The sequence below is a fragment of the Corvus moneduloides genome, chromosome 5 (genome assembly GCF_009650955.1).
Source record: "Corvus moneduloides isolate bCorMon1 chromosome 5, bCorMon1.pri, whole genome shotgun sequence".
Taxonomy (NCBI): Eukaryota; Metazoa; Chordata; class Aves; order Passeriformes; family Corvidae; genus Corvus; species Corvus moneduloides.
The window spans coordinates 40,557,979-40,579,871 of NC_045480.1; the positions used below are offsets into that span (position 1 = coordinate 40,557,979).

Here is a 21,893-nt window from a genome sequence, read left to right on the forward strand (position 1 = left end):
CCTCATCTGCCTCACGATCATTGCCGAAGACAGAGACTGAACACAGCAGTCCTGGCCTGGCTGAGGTGGGATGTCTGCCAAGAGTTGCCTACGGGTGTGCCCACTGGAAACTGGTACGCATTCCTGAGGAAAATTAGCGCAGGTCACAATGGACTGTGCCGTTCTTGCTGCCCAGGCGGGAAGGACTGCGCTGAATGACCTGTTCTGTACACCTCTCCAGTACACCTGTCTTGTACGTCTGTCCTGTATCTGTTTCCCAAAGCAACGGACCCCACAACAACAGCTGTAGATTTCCCAACCTCTTGGCCAGTTGCCCCTCGCTTCTGAAAAGGACTATAAAGGGACCTTCTGAAATAACCTAGTCCAAGATCTCCCCGCGGAAAGCAGACGAATCTATTGGCGGAAGACCACGAGGACTTCGTCTCATCCGTTGGTAGCCATTGCCCCTCTTTTTCCCCCTCTCCACTTTGTTTTTCTCTCTCTCTCTCTCTCTCTCTTACTCTCTTCTATTGCATTACTGTGTTGTGGGCACTTAATAAAGGTGCACTGTTTTGATTAAAACTGAAATCTCTTGTGTCCTTTTACACTCTGAGATCGATAAACGAACCATCACGACCCCCGCTTGCATTAGCGGATCGTGACAGAATCCTGAATGCACACGGTGGGGTGGCCGTAGCAGAAAACATGACTTAGTGTTTTAACCATAATTTAGCCATAATTTAGGTAATGGCTCAAGCAGCCTTTAAGCAATATTTCATGTGATCAGGATAGAGTTACACTAGTCAGCTTGGCTGTATTGTTGAAAATGGAACTTCAGCAGCACGACTGTCAGCAGAGATTAACCACAAAATCATTCATGCAGCTTCTTTGGGTTTGTGACATGAGCAGTCAAATGAAGTGTTGTTATGTTTGGTTTCAGATGCAGTTATGTCACAATAAACATGTTCTTAGCCAAAGAGAGAATTTGCTGCAATTCAAATTATACTCAACAGCAAAAGGTCTATTTAGTCTACTGATGACAGACTTTTGCCCCAAGGACCATGAGTTCCCTTATCTTTTAACAGAGTAATGTGAAATGCAAGTATTTCAATGGCACTGTTCATTACTGGAAAATAAAACCAATAAAAAATAAAGTTAAAAAACCCTTCAGAGCATGTTTACATTCATTTCCATAGTGGTGACTTCAGTTTGTTTTATACAGAACAGAAGATACAAATGACCCTCCTGGTGCTCTTTCACTTACTGGATTTTAAGTTTTAAGGAGGGATTGCATTGCCTGAACACATGGCTATACATTGCAATGAAAGTGACAGCCTCATTTTACGAAATCTTTTCTATTTTTGAGTTTTGCAGTGAGAAAGAATTGTAATGGATTTATGTCTTGGTCTATTTTTTCTACATGTTTTTTGAAAGCATCTCATTCCCTTCTCAATGATTTTGCTTCAAAGCATTTCTGTATTCTTGTACACAGGCTCTGTTCTCTTTCCTTCCTTGAAATACTTGTGTTTATTGTACTTACTCTCTTTTTGCAATGTCATGCCTTCACACAAATAAAGATATGCACACAAAAAAAAGGTCTTCAAGTCCAGGGTACCTTTGATGTACTGAAAAATTTATACCCTGGAAGAGGATAATCTTTAACATAATGGTTGTCTTACTTCTCCAGTGTTCTCATGTCCTGACAGTCATCATCAATAAAACAAGAGTTATGAGGAACTATTTGACATCTTTGTGAGCTTGGAGCTCCAGATGGAGACTCTCAGCTTGGTGTTGAGATTGGAGACACAGAATAGCCAGGACCCACTAAAGACTGATTTTCCTACAGAGCACACCTGATGCATAATATGTATTTTATACTGCTATAATAGAAAGTTTGAAAAGAGTCAGTATCTGTTTATTAGAGTGATTATTTTTAGTGTGTATTAGTGCTCACATGTATGTGAAGACCCATATAGCTCCAGCTGATTTAATCATCTGAGGTGGGCACTCAACAGTACGGTGAAGCAGAAAGCTTGTAGAAAGGCTTGGGTTGTAGCATGTGTCCACATACATATACATATGTATGTATGTATTTATGTATATTCATTTATATGTAGCACAGGTGTTTGAAAGACTGAGGGACTGAGGCAGTCCTTTTCATTGCTCCACTGCACTGTTCAAAGCCTGACCTTGCATCTCTCTACAGTGTGAATAATCCTATGAATATTTGTTGTTATCACTGTGAGTTTGGGTCAATGAGTGACACCTAGGCTCTATTTTCAGTCTTTTATAGGTAGTCATTATATTTTTATGGTATAACAGGGGCATTGTGAGGTTTGCTTTGCTAAAGTTTGAAATTCACGTATGTATTAACCATTATAGAGTGAAGTATTATGAATCACTTCTTTTGCTGCTGAGATGGAGATCCTCATGACTAATGACAAAATCAAGGAGAAAGAAGATCATATGTATCTGAAAATTCAGAAATTTCTGAAAATTTGGCATTTTGCTAAGATAGTAAATGAATGGCTCTGTGGTACATTATCTATTTAAAATAGAATAGGATGGTGAGAAACAAAGGAAAATTCACAACTTCCTACATCCCTGTCTTCCCAGGCTCAACATCACTCTTGCCTTCCAACTGTTCTATATTCCCACCCCTCTGAGTGGTGCAGGGGGACAGGGAATGGGAGTTCTGGTCAGCTCACCACACGTTGTCTCTGCTCCTCCCTCCTCATGAAGCTCCCCTGCTCCAGCATGGGTCCTTCCCATGGGTTGCAGTCCTTCAGGAACAGACTGCTCCTGTGTCCTCTCCGTGGACCACAGCATGGATATCTGCTGCACCATGGTTCTGCATGGGCTGCAGGGGAGCAACTTGTGTCACCATAGTTCTCACCACAGGCAGTGGAGGCAGGGGGAATCTCTGCCCTGGCCAGCAGTGGGTCCATTTTTGGAGTCAGATGAAAATGGTTCTGTTCAACATGAGCGTAGTCTTCTCACAGAAGCCACCCCTGCAGCTCCCCAACTTGCTATGTAAACTCAAGTCTCTTATTCTGAACTGGTCCTAAAAATGTATCTCTGCCTTGGATACCTGTTGGATACCTTGGATACAACAATTCTGTATCACAGAATGCTTATTTTAATTTTTTTAATAGCCGTTTTGATCATATGGGTAAGAACATTACAGGGAAGTAGTGGGAACACCCTTGCATAACAAAAAAAGGCTTTTTCTCTGCCTAGCAATACATCTATTGCCCTTAAAAATATCTATATTGGACAACTTTTTTTTTTTTTTTTTTTTTTTGTAGTGTGGATGAATCATTTCACATCCATAGCGTTGAGAGGTCTCAGTTGTACATGTCCAAGAGTGTCACTGCTTCAGACAGAAATATGCTCTTTATGAGACCTTCAGCTTGGATCCCTGCCTGAGTGTACCTACCTTTGCTCTGCTCAGTTGAAGACAGACGCATGCTAATGACCCACATAGGACTGAAGTTCTTAAGAGGCATTACACACAGCCTGTACTTCTCTTCTGGCTGCTGCTCTTAAAATGTCAGCAGCACCACAGCTACTGGTTAATAGCAACCTTGCAGTGTGCCTGCTGTTTTCTTTCTTACACCAAGGACTGCAACTACAATGCAGTTGAGCTGAGCTCCTGCAAATGTGTAAACATCAGCCTTATTCTGGGTTCTGAAATCTTCCTGTGCGGCTCCTTCTACAAAAAATGTTACAATCATTTACTATGTGCAACTGATTTTTTAGCTATAATTAACCTGGTTTCTCAGTTGAGAGTTTTTCATGACACAACAGTGTTGCCACGAAATAAGTGCACGCGTGAAGGTAAGAATGTAAGAGCATGCAACTCCTTACCCAGGAAAATTTAATCTGGAACCTTGGAAGTATTAGGGAACTTCTGTTTTCCAAGAAATCCAAACTCCTATTAAAGTCTGCAGGTTTTGTCAAGGCATTTTCAAAGTGTTGCTTACGTTTATCTGGGTCACTTCTCGTAGACTTCCCAACTTACTGTCTTTTATGCCCATTGAAGTAGATCAGTGCAGTGCTCTTTATGAGTGAGACAGCAAGGTGTTTCAGCAACTTGACATTTCTTATTGTTCCGGTCATAGCTATTCATGATAAATGCAGATCAGAAGATAGCTGTACTGGTTTAAAAAGCCAAACCCAAACTTTGTAACTTGCTCTTATGCTTAACATCTCTTTATCGTCCCCTTTTCAACAGTTTCTATTTCCATCTTTAGTTTGGCCACAAGATGGCAATAACTTGCAGACAAAATGAAACACGCAGACCGATTTGGAACTGTCTCCCTTACTGAGCTTTTCCCTGCGCTCTCCCCCAGCCCCCCTCTTTTGTTTCAATATTTAATTGCATTTCTTTCGGAATTACTAGGCAACCCACCCCCAGATGTGCAGTTTAAAGGTGATGTGCTTGCAGTGTGATTTTCAGGATCTACTCCGTAGAGCACCATCATGTGATACTGGGGTAAGGTGGAGTTCAGCTTTAAGGGGGAGTCTCCAGCCTTCCTCACCAATCTTTAGGATCTGACTGGAGAAATACGAAAGGATCCTTCTCCTTTCCCTGATCCTTCTCCGTCCAGCGTCCTGGGCCAGCCCCTGAGCAGACCAAAGACAGGCAGAGCAGTAGCAAGGTGAGTTTCCCCTGTGGCTGCTTTTTCATGACTCTGGGTGGTTGTGTGCCAGTTAGGCTGGTGTTTGCTTGCTGTGTTAGGTGCAGGTGACAAAATCCAAGGGAGGGTTAGGCTCCAGGTAGAACTTCTGAGCAGCTGGGTGAACCATCAGCTTGGGCTGACAGCATTTTGTGCTCTCTTTTGAACAGCTCCGATAGTTTTACTGTGCATTTCCATTCACCTCCCAGCACATTATTTCACCCTTTCTGTCTCTTGGTGCTAAACTTTCAACCAAATTTCGCACAGAGAGTCGGGAGGATGTGCTTGGTAGGGGAGACTGTGAAATCACCCAGAGGGGTCTGCAGAGCTATGGGCTTTCCCCACCCCAAGCCAGCACTCAGAGTGGGGAGGGATTTCCTTCCTGACTTGGAGCCGGGGGTTTAGGAGACAAGGAACAGTGCAACTGTTCAGGAGATTGAACTTCATGCCCCCCTGTTGTCTGGTCCGTTTTGCAGATGGATGGGAAAGAAGGACACCTTGTCACTTGCCAGCAGTGCTGTTTCTGAGCTGGTTCCTAGATATGCTCTTAGGTTGCATCTCTGCTATGGGAAAGATGAGGGAAGAAGGAGCAGTAACATTTTCTGGTTTTGAGTTTGATACTTAATAAATAAGCAAGAGCAGAGCTTGGCTAAGGGAGTAGAAAAACCAAGAGCACGAAACCCCGGACACCTTATTGCTGGGGGCAGTTTGGTCCCGGCTGGTGAAAGAACCCGCCCAGTTCCTCCTTGCAGGACATGGCTCCTTGCCTGCTCCTGCCATCATTCCATCAAGTCACAGGGCTGGAGTGCCCACCTCGTGCTATACAAGTGATGGTGGAGTTCATGATTAAATCCAGATGTTGATTTTCAGACTATGACAAAGTTACACCGTGGGAATTGAGGAGCCCTGGCTCTCCATATCACCCACACACTTTTCCTTTGCGTAAGATACCTACTTCTGGCATCACAGAAGTGATACTTCAAGGGACCTTAGGGGCGGAAATTTCTTTATTGGACCCTAAAACAGATTTGGTGGACTAGGAGATCTGATAAATTTAGTTAGCAGAGGCAGAAGGTCTGAGAGGGAATACTCAGGTGCATACCTAGCTAGCTTGAAAATCAGAGTAGTCAAACCTCCGACAGAGATGCCTTTTGTCTGAAATCCTTGCTATTAACTCTCACAGTAAAATGTCACTCAGAGGCAAGCTACATTGCCTGTCGCAGTTTCATGTAGCCTTGTGGTGATTAGAAAGAGCCAGCAGAGCCAGCTGAGGTGAGCTCCTCCTTCTCTCAGCAGTGAGAAGGCATGGCATTGGCATGGTCATCCTTTGGCTGACCCTCAGGAGGAGCTGGAGCTGCAAGCCCAGCCCTCACGCGATGGCTCTGCCCTAGGGAGGAGGCAGCCCCGGCTCTGGTCCCCAGCATGTGGCTGCTTGAAAGGGTGTCTGTAGTAAGAGGGTGTCACCAGTAAGAGACAAAGACAATTCTTCTCCAGAGACTTACATGGTACAGGGATTTATATCGAGTATCATTTAAGAACAAAAGCTCACCTATTCAGGGTAACTTTTAATGAAGTACATTTTAGTGGGCAATGTTTTTACAGCTTTCGTGATAAAGGCCATATAAAGTTGGGTTTGAAAGCCGCTTGTGTGAATTTTAAGTGACATTACTTTCATTACCATAACCTAAGGTTAAGTGAGCAATAAATTTAGCTCATGGGAGTGGGCAGAGAGAAAGTTCCAGGTTCAGTGTGGAATGCAGTGCCACTAATGATGCCCAGATTCAGTGCCACTAATGGCAAGTGGAAGTAAAGGTGTCAGGTTATTGATTAATTGTTTTTTAATTGTTTATCAATTAATTTGATTTTATTTTTTTAATTTGCCTTCTGAACACATATGCTTGAATTTCAGATTTTTAAAATCCAAGGCCTTGCAAAGGGGTGGTTATTTAAGAATGCCTATTTCCCTTGCATGGCTAAAGAAATTTTCTGCGGTGTTTAAAATTTGGCATTTTTTGTCTTGTTTTCTTCTTCCTGTGCTGCACAGCCCTGCTAGCTAAGATTAAGGTGTTCAGAGTTCCTGATTTACCTTTGACTCAGTGCCAGGGCTGCTGAGGGCACTTGGCCGCTCAACATCGTGTATGCATTACGGAAAAAAAAAAAAAAGCAATTGAGTCATTTTTCCACCCGTCACACTAGTCAGATGGGCTTTCCCCCCTCCTCATGTGATGCCTGGATATAATTTCACTTAGAGCAGTTCGAAAAAGCAGACGTTTGCAGATTAAACTTGTGAAAAGGAGATGTAAAACATAAAGTGGAGGCTACGCTGGTGGAAGGCTGAAATCGCTTCCCGGCTCGCTATTTCGTGCGACTTGTGCCGGCGGGAACGGGCCGGGCAGGGCTCGTGTCCCCGCTTGCCGTCCTGCGCCTCGGTCCTGCCTGCTGCCTGCTTGCCGCAGCCCCGCAGCCGCTCGGAGCGGCGGGAGCCCGGCGGCGGCGCGGGACCGGCGGGCGCGGGGCGGCTCCGCTGCCGCGGGACACGGGCGCCGTCGCTCCGCCCGCGGCAGGCGCCGTGCCCGGCGGTGACCGGCCCTGCTGCTTCCCTTCTCCCCAGGTGGTGCGAGGGAGATGCGGCACTGAGGAGCGGGCTCGGCCCGGGCTGCGCTGCGGGGCTGACGGGCGCGTTCTGCACTCGGAGCGGTCTGGATGAACGCGGAGGTGGTGAAGGTCGACGGCGAGTTGGAAACAACATGAATACCTCGGTTCTCGCCCCACTGGGAAATATTTCTGGCCACCCGAATTTTTCGGAGATGAACTCGCAGATCTTGCAGTTTGAGGACGAAGATTGCCATGTGCCTTTGGCCATGGTCTTCACTTTGGCCTTGGCTTACGGGACTGTGATAATTCTGGGAGTCTCTGGGAATCTGGCCTTGATTGTCATTATTTTGAAACAAAAGGAGATGCGCAATGTTACCAACATCCTCATTGTCAACCTGTCGTTTTCTGATCTCCTAGTGACTATCATGTGTCTTCCCTTTACCTTCGTGTACACTTTAATGGACCACTGGATTTTTGGGGAGGCCATGTGCAAGTTGAACCCTTTTGTGCAATGTGCCTCCATCACTGTCTCGGTCTTTTCTTTAGTCCTCATTGCTATTGAGCGCCATCAGCTGATCATCAATCCCCGCGGCTGGAGACCAAACAACAGACATGCCTACATGGGGATTGCTGCCATATGGATTTTAGCCACAGCTTCCTCTTTGCCTTTCCTGATCTACCACGTATTAACAGATGAGCCCTTCAGAAATGTAACATTTGAGGAATATAAGGACAAATATGTGTGCTTGGACCTGTTCCCCTTGGACACTGCCAGGCTTTCTTATACCACAACGCTTTTGATGATTCAGTACTTTGGACCACTTTGTTTTATATTTATTTGCTACTTGAAGGTAAGATAGAACCTTCTTGCAATATGTACTTCTTTCTAGCTGATGTTTGTTTATCCTTGCAAAGATGACAGTGGTAGGTTAATTGATCCCATGTGTTTCTCTTTGTTGAATTTCCTGCAGATATACATACGGTTAAAAAAAAGGAACAACATGATGGACAAGATGAGAGACAGTAAGTACAGATCCTCTGAAACCAAAAGGATCAACATCATGCTGATATCAATAGTGGTTGCATTTGCAGTTTGCTGGCTGCCTCTCACCATCTTCAATATCGTGTTTGATTGGAATCATGAAATTCTGCCTGTTGCTACCTGCAGCCACAACCTGTTGTTCCTGATTTGCCACCTCACTGCCATGATCTCTACCTGTGTGAATCCCATCTTCTACGGGTTTCTCAATAAGAACTTCCAAAGGGACCTGCAGTTTTTTTTTCATTTTTGCCACTTCCACTCCCGTGAGGAGGATTATGAGACTATAGCCATGTCCACCATGCACACAGATGTTTCAAAAACCTCTTTGAAGCAGGCAAGCCCCGTCATATTTAAAAAAATAAATAGTGATGATGATGAAAAAATATAAAGAAGTAATAAAAAATTCTACAACAAGCTGCAAGAAGTGTGATTGCAGGTGAAGTGTGTCCAAGGACAAGCACAATTACATAACAAGTACAAAAAGGGTAATGTTTTTCTTCCTTTTCCAAGGAACTTTGATTGTTGTCACTTTGAAATTATGTGCTGTGCATTTTTGCCCCTTCTACTGCTTTAATGTTCACAGAAGTTATATCTGAATTTTATTATAAGACATAGTCAGACCTGCTACTACCTATGGTTTTCATCAGCCATTTTTGTTCTGTTTTCTTTGTACAGTTCTGTGCTTTAGCACAAAGGTTTATTTATTGGGTTTTTTTCCAAAGAAGTAGTTTTCAGGAGTGTCCATTTAAGACCATTAGAAACAATATGAACCACAGGGACACTGTCATTACAGAAGATATCCACCAAAGAATAAAATTAGGAAATTCTGATTTGAAGAGGACTTCTTTTTTTTTTTTAATTCATCTTTTGATCAATGTTAAAATCCTGTAAAACCAGTGTAGGTATGCAAAAAAAAAAAAAAAAAAAGGAATTCTGTGTAACCTGTAGAATATGTTTAAATGGGTACATACAATTGTCTCATTCACAGAGGCAATTTAGGCTGTATTCACTTAGTTTCAAAAAGAGGATTAAGAAAGAAATTCTGTTCTCATTTACAAGAATAAAACCCTACAGTAATTCCACAGAGCACAATGGGATAACTGATGTTTCAGCACAGCAAATGAAAATATAAATGGGCCTCCAGTCCCAAATGATTACAGCTGGTTTTAATAACACAGGCTTTTTAATTTAAAAAATCCAAACCCCATTTTCATCTGCCATCAGTGACAGAAGTTAACTGTTGCTGGGATGAAATGCACCATCTGTTCCAAGCCTATGAACCACGTAAATTCTCCTTGAGACTTATGTCCAGAATCTAGAGGGAGATGGGACTGTTTGCTATCTGGACAAGGTGCAATTCCATCCTCACAGGTGACAGAGAAATTCAGGTCTGGTATTAAAAAAGTAAGATTGAGCTACCTGAGTTTTTTCATAGTAATTAGTGCTGATCTATATAAATTATGTATAGCCTCATAATACTTTGTGTTCAGATGCAATGGCATAAACCTGGATAATCTCCAAGACAATGGATGGTTTAATCAAGACCCACAAAATTTAAAAGAAGGATACGGATATAATTTGGGTATAATTGGTAAGTTTAGCTTCCAAGTTCACAGCTCCCACAGTTGGCTGAAGTGTGGAAACATTTGCCAAATATACACAATAGACCTCTGTTACTGCTTAAAATATATATCCTCTAATTACCCAAAATATTCATGACTAGATCCCAGTTGAGGGAAACCATATAACTTGACTACTGTAAATGAAATGACAACAATATCAGCCAGCTGAGGTTCAGTGTCATACAGTGTACTTTGCTATATCATCAATGTCTTTTTGAATAATCAGCTTTTTAAAATACAATATAGACCGTACTTTCTTTCAACAAGGTCACTTTAAATCATTCGGGCAGACAAGAGGGTCTTTAAAATGGATATAAATGTAAATGCAGCATAAGTGGAAATCTGATCTGATATATTTCTAAGCAAAAGTATCTCAGAATGTTATAGTGAATTTAATATGTTCTAAATTTGACATAGATAAATGCCTAAGAAATTAAAATTATTTGGGTTGCCAGCATTTAAAAGTGAAAAACTGTGCCTTGTGCTGTCTTATAAATAGCGTAGAATATTAAAGTAGCAATGTGTTCTTGTGCATTATAATTCCATGTATTTCTCTACTGGAAGATAATTTAATTTAAAAGGAGCTTTCTGTGCTTGAGAACAGAGACAGAATGTAGAAAATTAATTATAAGACAAAAGGTTCTTTTAGAGCTTTGGCCTTTTGTATTTGATGAGATTTCCTTTTTATTTGTCCTTCTCCATGGAATGTGTTGTTAATAATTTGACAAGGGTTTCCCAAAATTATTTCCCTCTCACTTTGCAACAATTTTTATATTTCAAAGGATGTGTATTTTCACAATGAGATACAATGTACAAAAACAGCCATGGGGGTTTTTTATTAATAATGTCACAGTGGGTTTTTCCCATTACAAAAAGTCACCGTGAATTTTATGGCTTTTTTCCCCTTTTTTTTTTTTAAAGCACTTTCTTTCAATGTAGTGCAAAAAGAAAATTCAGTCATTTGAGAAACTTTACAGTTAGTTTGCTGGAAATTTTTCATCAAGCTGAATTAGGTGCTTATACAGAGTAGGTGTAGAGCAACTTTAGAGGAGCCTGCTGGTGCTCAGGGACCTGAACCAGGTGCGTCCTAAGTTTTGGAGGTCTCCAGTGGAATAGCAACATAATTCTTCCTATGTCAACATTTCTCCTGCTTGAGGTACAGTCTCAAATCATGCAGCCAATCTGACACTGTGTTATAGTATCTTCTGAAAATGCATGTCAGGGGTTTTTTTTGCCCACCAGCACCTGATAGACAGGAGCATTCCTTCTGCTCATCCTTGTTAAGCTCAGAAACAATTTTTCCTCTGCACTGCTGTCCTAGGATCAGGCTTCTTATGTTTCCTCACTTCCCTGCAAGAAGCCTTTCTGAGCCTCTGCTAAGGACGCAGGTTAGTGCGTCGTCACACAAATAGCACAGGGCACACACTGCCTGTAATGACAGTGGAAATGAACACAGTGTAAAGACTTCATTTTCTGCAGGAAAATGCATTTGGAGAATTTCAGAGGCAAAATCATTGCTCTTCTGAAGAATTTGTTATGAGGACAGATAAAAGTAGTCTCTCTGAGGTGCTGACCTAATATCTGCAGGGCGTAGATCAGATCTACTGAGAGCAGTATTTTTGTCTTTGGTTTCATGACTTGATGCTGGAGTTTGAGTCTCAAAAGCTGCAGAAGACTTTCCCCTCCTGACAGCCAGCTACAGTACTAATCCTCTTTTTCATTTTCAGAGCTCCAGCATGGCTTCGCATCCTCTATATGCTTAATTTCTTTACAGGATAAGCTGACAGGTTTTGTGTTTCACTATAATTTTTCAATCATTCTCGTTTGATATTTATTTCTTCTACGTGCTGTTTTGTCAAGCGTCCCACACTTCAGCACAGACTGATTCCTGTCTCAAAAGCCTGAAGATCCCTTTTATTCTTTCAGACTGGTAGAAAAGTTTTACTGACAGAAAAACAGAACAGTGAGTGATCTATAATGTATCTTATTATTTATGTGTCATACATTTCATGTCAAATCTCCAGCCTTAAATGACAAATACAACTATTTAATAAACATCAGTATTTACTTCATTTGTCAGTTATTTCAGCATCTTAAACATCACTTTGATCAGCCACAAACATTTAAAGTTTCTGCATAATCTAAATAAACCAGCATATTTGTATATCATGTTAATAAATGCGTCTGTATTCCCATTTTGCTTTCTTTTTAAAAAAATGGTTGTGTCATTGTTACTATGTACAGTAATTCACAACTTTCACGTCAACATTAAAAAAAGGATAATAAGAAAGGAAGTGATAAATTGACAATAAAACCTGCTTTTGGTAGGCTAGTACAGAACTGAAAATTAAAAGCTATATATCTATATGTATCTAGTCAACACTGTCTTTATGACCACATAAAGAGAAAAGATTTAAACCAGGAAAATAAATCAACATGACAGAGCGCCCAAAGGACTTGAGCTGATGCTGACTGCATCTCATCACTGATGAAGGTGTGAAGGGTTAAGGGCTCATATATTCTGACTCTGTGGTCTTGTACTACAGTACCAGCTATTATTAATGGATCCTAAAGGGAAAATTTGATGCTGATTCATATTCAGACTGTAAATCAGTATGTGTTTCAATCCAGGCTTGTATATCAAATTCTCATTTTGACCTCAGAGAAACATTCTCAGATCAATGAAATGGAGAATTTTCTTAAAGTTAACCACTTGCCTAGGCATTCTACTGAATAAAACTGCATTGCTGGCTGGCAGCTCAGACTCTTTCCTAAAAATCAGATTTTGGATATTAGCTTTTTACAGAAATAAATTAATGGCATATAGTTGTTTGATCTTTTTTTCTGGATTCTTCTCTGGATTTTTTTTCTTTTCTGGGCCTGATAATGCTTCAGTTTAAAGCTTTCCTTCCTACTTCTCTGTATCAAAGAGTTTACCAAAGCAGTGCATAGAGAATGAAGACAATAAGGAGATTTTCTATCTTCTAATTTTTAAAGCATACAAAACAGTAGGAAACACGAACTTAAGTAACATCTCTGCCTGCAACAGATTAAATTCATTCAGTTGAGTGGCAAAGGGAGAGGAATAATAATTACAACCAAATGATAAATTTTGTTGACAGTCATTTCTCAGTTGAGGGATATATACAACTCCAAGATCTACCATGCCCTTTTCATTCTTGTGTTCTTTAGTATGTGGTATCTGCGTCCCTGAGTCATTACTAAATAGCCAAGCCATTACTTAAGTTAACGTGAAAGAAAGTTCTTCTATCCAGGCTTTGCAGAATTTAAATGTGTGAATATAACATATAAGATGAAAAAATGTGATCAGCTTTGGCTTTTACACTTTAATTAACCTGTGGTCAGGTTATTACTTCTATAAAATTACTTCTATTCTGTATTTCCGCCCACGCAAAACAGTGTTAATGGTCTAATTGAAGTCGATATCTCAAATATTCATGAGTGCGTTCACAAATATTAACTTCAGCTTTCCTAGCCTCCTCTGGCAGCAAGCCAAGGGCATTCACACCTGCAGTACTCTGGTGCTATGCATTACCAAAATGTCTTTCCCTCAGTTGTGTATACAGGCTGCTAAGTGGGAGGACTGCCATCTTCCAGGGCAGCACTAGGCCTGGTGGCTACTGCCTCCCTTCCTCCATCTTCCATGGTGCCTCTGCTCTCACTTCATATTTCATCCCTTTGGTAGCTGCTTTCTGAGGAAGCTGCAGAAGTTTGTACTCTGATTTTGTAAAGTGCCTGAGTATATGATAAAATTCAACTCTATTCAGGACTGTGCTTTAAATAGTTTCTTTCATTAAAATGGTCTTCCGGCAAGTTTCTCATAGGCAAATTTCTCAAAATTTAGAAGTACATAATTTTCAAAGCCTGTGTAGGAAATATGTCCATACAGAACATCCAGCTCATGGCAGCAAAACTGACAGACAGCACACACTGTCTTGTGTTTTCCAAATAGCTGAATTGATGATCTGGTTATTTATCATAGGCAGGCTTAGTTACAAGATACTTGCCCCAGATGAAAACATGTTTGAAACTGCTGTACAGGAGACGCTCTGCATGGTTAACTAACTTGCCACCAGTTACACAACATTTCAGATATACAGGGAAATAGAGTTTGGAAGAGAGACAAAAAGCAGATGGTCTAGATGAAGCCTTGATGCCTCCTATCAGATATACACAAAAAGACCCAAAGGGAGACTCAGATATTTATTTGCTTGGGGGGCCAACAGACTGACAGGTAAATGGTTTTTCTGAGGAAAGTGGTGGTCAAAGAAGTATGTATGATAAACAGGTTCTCTGCTCCCATTTCCAGAAAAATAATATGGACCTTTATAAATTACTCTGAAAATATATATTTTAAGACTCTTTACCTTGGATTAATCTAAATTGTTTTTTGAGACAAAGGAAACAAAACAGTTTTGGCACAATTGAAAAATAACAGCTTTTCATTGCACCCCCCACTGCACACAAGTCCATTTGCTTCCACTTCTGCACAACATGGAGAAGGTTTATTTATGGCAGGAGGAGTAACCTGATCAACAAAGCCCTCCTTTTCCCTCTTGGCTCATATCCATGCTGACACTGTGCTGCTGCTTTTCCCTTTGCAATCTTCCCCCTCCTGCTCCAGCCTCTCCCAAGCTATGAAGTTTTTATTATGCTGTTTATATTGTTTCTTAATAAAAGCTGTCTGTGAAAAGATGTCCTTGAAAGATCCTCTTCGATGTGTGCTTGAACATATGGGTGAGAGGCCATATAGGACTTGTAGAAATATGACTGAAAACGTGAAGGTGTTTCAGGCAATAGAGAAGTTGAAAATGTAGTTGTTGCATAGTTATTTAGCTCTTTTCATTTAAAGCTGTTTTTACAATTTTAATTTATGTAATCTAAATGTCAGCTTACTTTACCTATCTAGAGTAAACTTTCTCTTGGTGATGAGCCACCAGAGGCATTCAGCGAGAGGAGACACTGGGTAACCCAATTTGTATCCTTATTTAGCCTTATAGCCTCTCGCTGCTGCCTACAAGCTTCTCATTGTACTATACTTGAAGATATATATGGAAAAGTCTTCACTTCTTTCTCTTTAGGACTAGTAAAAGTTGTATAATTAAGAGATGTAAGAGATAGTACTGGATTATCTTTTCTGATTTTTATTTCCATTATTATTATTACGACTGTAATGTTTGAGGCTCTTCAATTAAGCTTTGACTTATTATGTCACCATGCTGACATGCAAATAATTAGACAGGTGCTGAAGTAAGAGCCTTAAAGCTTCATCTAAAACACTGCAAGTTTAATGAAAAGCTTCCCATTGACTTCAATGAGCTTTGGGTGAGGTATTTGTTTCAAGTGATACTAAGGTGCAATACAGGTCTGAACATCTGCATTTGTCCAAGGGACAAATTAAAAAGTCATCTTCAGCTGGTCCTTACAGAATGGTTATCCTCGTAAGTTCTTCTGTGAGTTTTACTCTGATGTATTTTCTTGACACGGTTACAAGTTAAATGTGTCTGCTGAGCTGCCTGGATTACTGATTTAAACCAATCTGCTTCACAGAGAATTGAAGAGGGTACTAGCAATTCATCACTAGTAAGAGTGTGGGCGTTTTTTTTTTTTTGATGAGGATGATGATGATGATTACTACTACTGCTGCTTTTTTCACTTTATACAAAATAAAAACCAAAAAAGATCACTGACAGCCAGACAGCATAGTTTTGTTTACATTTGAAATTCACTTCAGGCAGTAAAGAATCTCAGCCTGCAGCACAGGCTGTGGATTTACCTGGTAGAGGCACAGCTTTAGCAATCATGAATAAAACCACTGCAAATAGTTGGTTAAAAACAAGTATCTTCAGAGTTGGATAAGGTCACATTTAAGTCAGTATACAGAAACTTGAATCAAATATGAATGTTTTTTGTGGTGGACATTATGCATTCAGATAACCAAGTGACTCAATGAAATTATAAAGCCTGAGCCTGCTCTCATTCATATTAGTCAAGTGCTTCAGGAACATCTCTGATATTGTTCAGAAGGTTATGGCATGGATGAGGCAGGTAAATGAAATCAATCTGTGAAGCTGTCAGATTGGCTTTTTAGACTCATAGATTTTATGTTACCTAGGATTAGGGTAACATAACGAAATGAAGTACCTTGGCTTTTGAATTCCTTGATAATTTTCACTCAGTCCTGACAGATTTGCTAAAGCTTTCTGAGGGTGAAATGGTATTGGATAAGCTGAGTACCTGTTATTTAAATAGCGTTGTTCTTTTAAGCAGGACATACACATTACAGGTGTTAGCATCCGAAGTCTTACATTCTACACAGTAGAATATAAATATACATGTTTACTATCACTTATAGAAGGATTTTAAAATGCTGACTTCAAGCGAATTTTATACATTTACATAAAACCCTTAACCTTTAGCAGTTCTTAGGTTCAGAGCATGTTTTGCAGAATAAACAAACCAAGCAGTGCTGACTGTGCAGTTTGTTTTAGTGAAAGGGTTTTGGTTTCTCTGACTCTGGGACCCTGTCTGAGGATCAGCATCTGCTTGGGAGACATGGGATCCAGCTCACTAAATGAGGTAAAGGTATCTTTGCCAGCAGGATGTCTGACTTCCTAAGAAGGGCTTTGAACTGGGAGTGATGTGAAATGAAGACCACTGCCAGCAGCCTGTGAGGGAATGAGGGACAGAGCTGTCTAGCAAAGGACCTAGAGTGGTGTGAGTGAAGGCAAACACCAAAACCACAATAAAGAGCTTAAATTACCTTAAGCATTTTCAGGAAGAAAGGAAGTGCCTATAAGACACCAGTTTGGGAAAAATTCCCCAATCCTTTCTGGGAAATGGCATGTCAAAGTGTCTCTGAAGTGCCTGTACACCAATGCACGCAGCATGGGGAACAAATGTGAGTAAGTAGAGAAATGCATGGGATTGCAGGGCTATGGTCTTGTTGGGATCATGGCAATAGAGTGGCATGGCTCCCATGACTGCAATAATGCAATGGAGGGATACAGGCCCTTTAGGAAGGACAGGATAGGAAGACAAAGAGGTAGAGTTGCCCTTTATGGGAGAGAGCAGTTAGAGTATATGGAGCCCTTCTGAAGATGGATGAGGAGCCAGCTGAGAACTTATGGGAGAGGATTAAACAACAAACAGTATGGATGACACTGTAGGGGGTGTCCGCCATACGCTGCCTGCTCAGGGAAGCAGCAGATGATGCCAGAAGAAGCCTCATGTTCACAGACAGGCCCTGATCCGTGTGGTGGACTTTAACCACCCTGATAACTGCAAAGCATTTAGTAATCCAGGAAGTTCCTGGAGAGCCCTGATGAAAATTTCCTGACAGACATGACAGAGAAATCAGTGAGAAGATCTGATACACCTCATACTTGAAAATAAGGAAGAGCTTGTCAGGGATGTGAAGACTGAAGGCAGTATTGTCTTCAGTGACAGTGGAGTTCAGACTACTAAAAGAAGAGAGCAAGGAAAACAGCAAGATCCCAGCCCTGACCATTAGCAGGGCAGACTTTGGCCTCTTCATGGATCTGCCTGAAACAGTCTCACAGGATAAGGCTATGGAGGGAAGAGGGGACCAGGCTGGCTGTTTGACATTCAAGGATCATCTCTTCAAAGCTCAAGAACAGTCCATCACAGTGAGCAAGAAGTTAAGCAGTGATAGCACAAGGCTTGCATGGATCAACAAGAAGCTCCTAGGAAAACTCAACCATAAAAAGCAAACTTACGGAAGGGGGAAAAAGTGACAGGTAACATGAGAAGAATATAGAAACAATTCTTGAGCATGCAAGACAGGATTAGGAAGGGCAAAGCTCAACAGAAATTGAGTCTGGTGAGAGAACAAGGCAACAAGAAAGGCAGCAGGATGGGCTTCTGTAAGTACATAAGCAGCAAAAGGAAGACTAGGGAATATGTGGGTTTGCTGCTAAGTGGGATAGGGGCCCAGTGTCACAGGACATTGAAGAGGCTGATGTACCAAATGCTTTCTTTCCTTCATCTTCATTAGTACAACCAGCCTTCAGAAATCTCAGGACCTGGAGACCAGAGGGAAAAGCAAGAACAAGGAAGGCATACCCTTGGTAGAAGATGTTCAGGTTAGGGAGTACTTAAGCAACTGGACATAAATAAATCCATTGGATCTGTTGGAATGCAGCCGTCCCTCACAGTTATTGAACAACAGATCCTGAAAACCATTTCCAGGTTCATGAAGGACAGGAAGGTGATCAGTCGTCAGTATGGGTTCTCAAAAGGGAAGTCATACTTAACCAACCTGATAGCCTTCTGTGAAGATGATTATCTTACCAAGCCAGCTACTGGCATGGTAGATGAGGGGGAGCAGTGGATATTGTCTACCTTGCCTTCAGTAAGAGCATGTTTAAGTTTGAACAGCAGCCCCAGTCTCTGAAAAAGCCTTTTTACTTATTTTGCAAATGTTTCAATGCTGACACATTGTCATGTATTGCTTTTACTAATCCATTAAGGATTGATCCAAGCAACCTTTCATATAGAAGTATGGCCACTTACTTCACTGTTCACCAAATTTGGTGTAATAAGCTTTTAGACAGACCTTTTAAACTATATTTGAGTTATATAAGCACTGTTAGAAAAGCATCGAATATAAGAGTAGCTTGGTGCAGCTGTAGTCTTTCAAGTTTGGGGAAGATTGGGAGCTATGCCGGTAAAAGCATTTTTATCAGTGCCCAAGTAAGGAAAATAATGGAAGACCCACACTTGCCTGCTGTATTTGGCAGCAGGCATCCAGCCATGTTATCAATAGATAGGGCAACAAGTATGCTGTTATGTCTGAGCTAGGTAGTGCAACATGGTAAGGAGGACCATGAGGCTCAACAGTTATGGAGCACAACCAAGAGTTGTGGTAATGGAGTTTTAGCCCCTATGGAAAAATATGAGGGGAGAGTTGAGCCAAATTTTGTGGGCTGAGAACAGGCCATGGAGACATGGAATCTGAATGTTAATAATTTCGTTATTTAGAATAACCTGTAGTAGGAAATGTATGACAATTCTCAGTTCCTAGGCTAAGCTTTAGTACATGTGTTTGTCAAAGTTTGTGTTTGGAGCATTTTTATTTTTTAAATAAAACTCAGAATTATTTGAATAGTAAAATCCAGTTTATCATGGTTCCTGTTTTAGAGAGACAACTTGTCATTGAAGGTGCTGAATGTACAAATTATTCTATTGCAACTCTAGAGCTGGTTGAATTTGAAAGAGTTCTGATTGCTCTAAAATACTTTGCTTACTAGGTACGATACATCTTTTCAAAAAAGCTAAAGATGAAATAATGATTTTGATGAGAATATATGCCATGCTACTAGCTTTAAAATAAAGACATGAGTGTTATTCATTCATTTTAACTAAAAATTGGTGCTAGCCCTGTCACACTGGGTATTACCACTTGATTTCTTGCATGGTTTTCTTAGAAATGCAATGTTGTTTGTACGATTACTATGATTACAGTTAGGCAAAAAAAAAAGAGCCAGACAAAACCTCTCTGCTCTGAACATACATTTTGACATGATTTCTTAAACCCCTCTCTATCAAACACCACTTCAACCTGTGTTTTTAGTTCAGGGTAGCAGAGAGAGAGTTTTGATGCCATAAAAATCTCACTGAAGGCTTCTGCTGCTACTGACCCAATCTGAAAGCTATGCTGATTTTTCAGTGCTCTCTGGAAGCGGATCCCTGCTAACAGGAGTATTTAATTATACCTGAAACTATTCTGCTACTGTGCCCTATAGTTAGCCAGAATTCAAGATCGGTTGAGGCTGCTCTGATTAGACAGAAGCTGAGATAAACGTTTAAATTTCTTTATGCAATGCTATTTAAAAACTCTTTTATACAGTACTGTTTCCAGAAAAACAGGAAGACAAGTTGCAAGTGAGCCTGGGTTTAAGAAGCTCTCTGTTTCCTTTCAGTGTTGTGTTTGCAACTCTTTACACTGACCCTCTGTATTCACATTGCAAGCAGCCACTGCTGGGACCACAAAAATGACAATCACACAGACCTCTTGTAGGTATTGTACAGGATTAAGCAATCCCTTTCCCCACCTTTCTCTCTTCCCACACCTACGCATCACAAGCACTTGTCACACTGAAGGGTAAACTAAGCTGTGGCATAGATCCAGCTTAAGAACAATAAACCTAACAATAAAGAAGGGATTTGGATGGGGGAATTGGTCCCATTTGTCAGCTGGTTACACAAACACTTGTTCTGGTGTGAAGGGCAGAGGTTGGTGGGAGGAATGAGTGAATGTTAAAGGATGGGAATGCACAGTGCTTAGGCTGACATGGCCACATAAATGTATTAGTGAAACTGCACCCTAACTATTTAATAAGGAAAGTACTTCTTAATCCATCAGTGTTAGCTCTGACCTGCTATGAGGTCAGCTATTTTGGGTGGCCCCCATTGTGTGAACAGCTGGTTTTGCCAAACAAAAAGGCTTGGTTGGACTTTGTCTAGAGCCTGAGTACTTGCTGCTTTAAAGGAGCCTGCTCTTGTCTTAGGATTTAAGCTTTGCATTCTGACAACCATTACTGCTTTTCCATACAGAAACACCTTTCATGCCCACTATGCTATAGAAGCTGTTACCTCTTTCCCAAGAAATATAATAATCATGGAAGTTTTCTAGTACACTCTACAATCATGTGCAGTGATCCATGGTGTGAGTCTTTGGATTCCAAAACCTGGTATTTCTGTGGGGTTTTTTTCTTTTCTTCACCTGGAAACTGTGTGGAAGAGACAGATTGTTGCAGGGCTACATCCAATGATAAAAGAAAGAATTATGTCATTGAGTCAAAACTGAATTCAAGAAACTGCTGTGGTCAAGATTCCGTTGATTCTGTGAATAGGCTAAGCAATATCATTAGCCCTGATATTTGAGCTTTCTCCAACCATATTCTGGTGTGCCAGCAGGTTCAAACTGTCTTGCTAAAATCAATCACCATTACCAGCAATTACTGTGTTGAATCACTGTGCACTTCAATTTTCAATTCACTTTCCAAGTTTTAACTTAGAGGGAATTGTCTTGATTCAGCTAAGGTTGACTTATGAAATCATATATGACTCAGCCTGTATCCCCCCTTGCAAAGTGCTCAGAGACTGTGATATTTGATACTCATAAAATGAGAGAGCTTTTTTACTGTGTTCACTGAAGCTTGTTTGCATCAAATATTTAAGTTTGAACAGCAGCATTTTCTTGAAAGAGAGAAAAAATAACTAAGATCTGAAATGTGAAATTGTTTTAACTGAGGTTCAGTCCATATAGATATAGATGTGCACATTGTATTAATATCCAGTCTGGAGATCTTTTAACTGACTGTATTAGCAAGTAATTGCAAAGACATATATCTGGTTTACACATTACAACTTTTGCATATAAATGTGTAATAAATGCATACAAACCCATTGTTAGACATATTGGAAAGATTACTTGGAATAAAGTGACTGAATTAAAAATCTAGAGGTTTTTAGAATACTGTTACTTCTTGACTTTTCAGAAGTTTCACAGTAAGATATAATTTGACTTTGACACAGTGTATTCTGTCACATTTCTAAAAAGAAACGGTTGTAGCCTGGTATTTTGACTAACAGCCTTTTTCTCAGTAAGTACATAAGTATGTAAGTATATAAGATGGATATAAAATATAGGAGATCAAACCTCTCTGGGTTCATGATGAACCTTTTGCCAGAGGAGAGGATAGTAGGAGGTGCTGATTTTTCTTTATGTTCCAGGCCTATTGGTATTTTGCTAACACTGGTGTACTCCTGGGTGTTCTCATTTTATTCTGTGGAGTTAGTTTCATTATTTCCCTTCTGCTCTGTTCCTTTTTTAAAAGTATATTACTTTCTCTGACCAGCCCTCCAGATGATCTTATCAGCTCTCTCACTTAAAACATGCAAAGAATTTGATGGCCAGCTTTCAAA

The 21,893-nt window shown here is 40.6% G+C and overlaps 1 protein-coding gene across 1 annotated transcript; it reads left to right on the forward strand.

Moving 5' to 3' along the window:
• Positions 1–4,535: 4,535 nt before the first annotated feature.
• On the forward strand, positions 4,536–21,429 carry NPY1R (neuropeptide Y receptor Y1). Its single transcript, XM_032109711.1, has 3 exons — positions 4,536–4,643; positions 7,273–8,107; positions 8,228–21,429. Exons 2-3 carry the CDS (start codon positions 7,409–7,411, stop codon positions 8,684–8,686), a joined length of 1,158 nt encoding a protein of 385 aa, XP_031965602.1. The 5' UTR covers positions 4,536–4,643; positions 7,273–7,408; the 3' UTR covers positions 8,687–21,429.
• The last annotated feature ends 464 nt before the right edge of the window (positions 21,430–21,893 follow it).

Bases quoted from the DNA above. Each gene is read 5' to 3' on its own strand.
- NPY1R (XM_032109711.1), top strand. From the start codon at position 7,409: ATGAATACCTCGGTTCTCGCCCCACTGGGAAATATTTCTGGCCACCCG. The intron at 8,108-8,227 runs GTAAGATAGAAC...AATTTCCTGCAG, and splicing joins TATTTATTTGCTACTTGAAG to ATATACATACGGTTAAAAAA.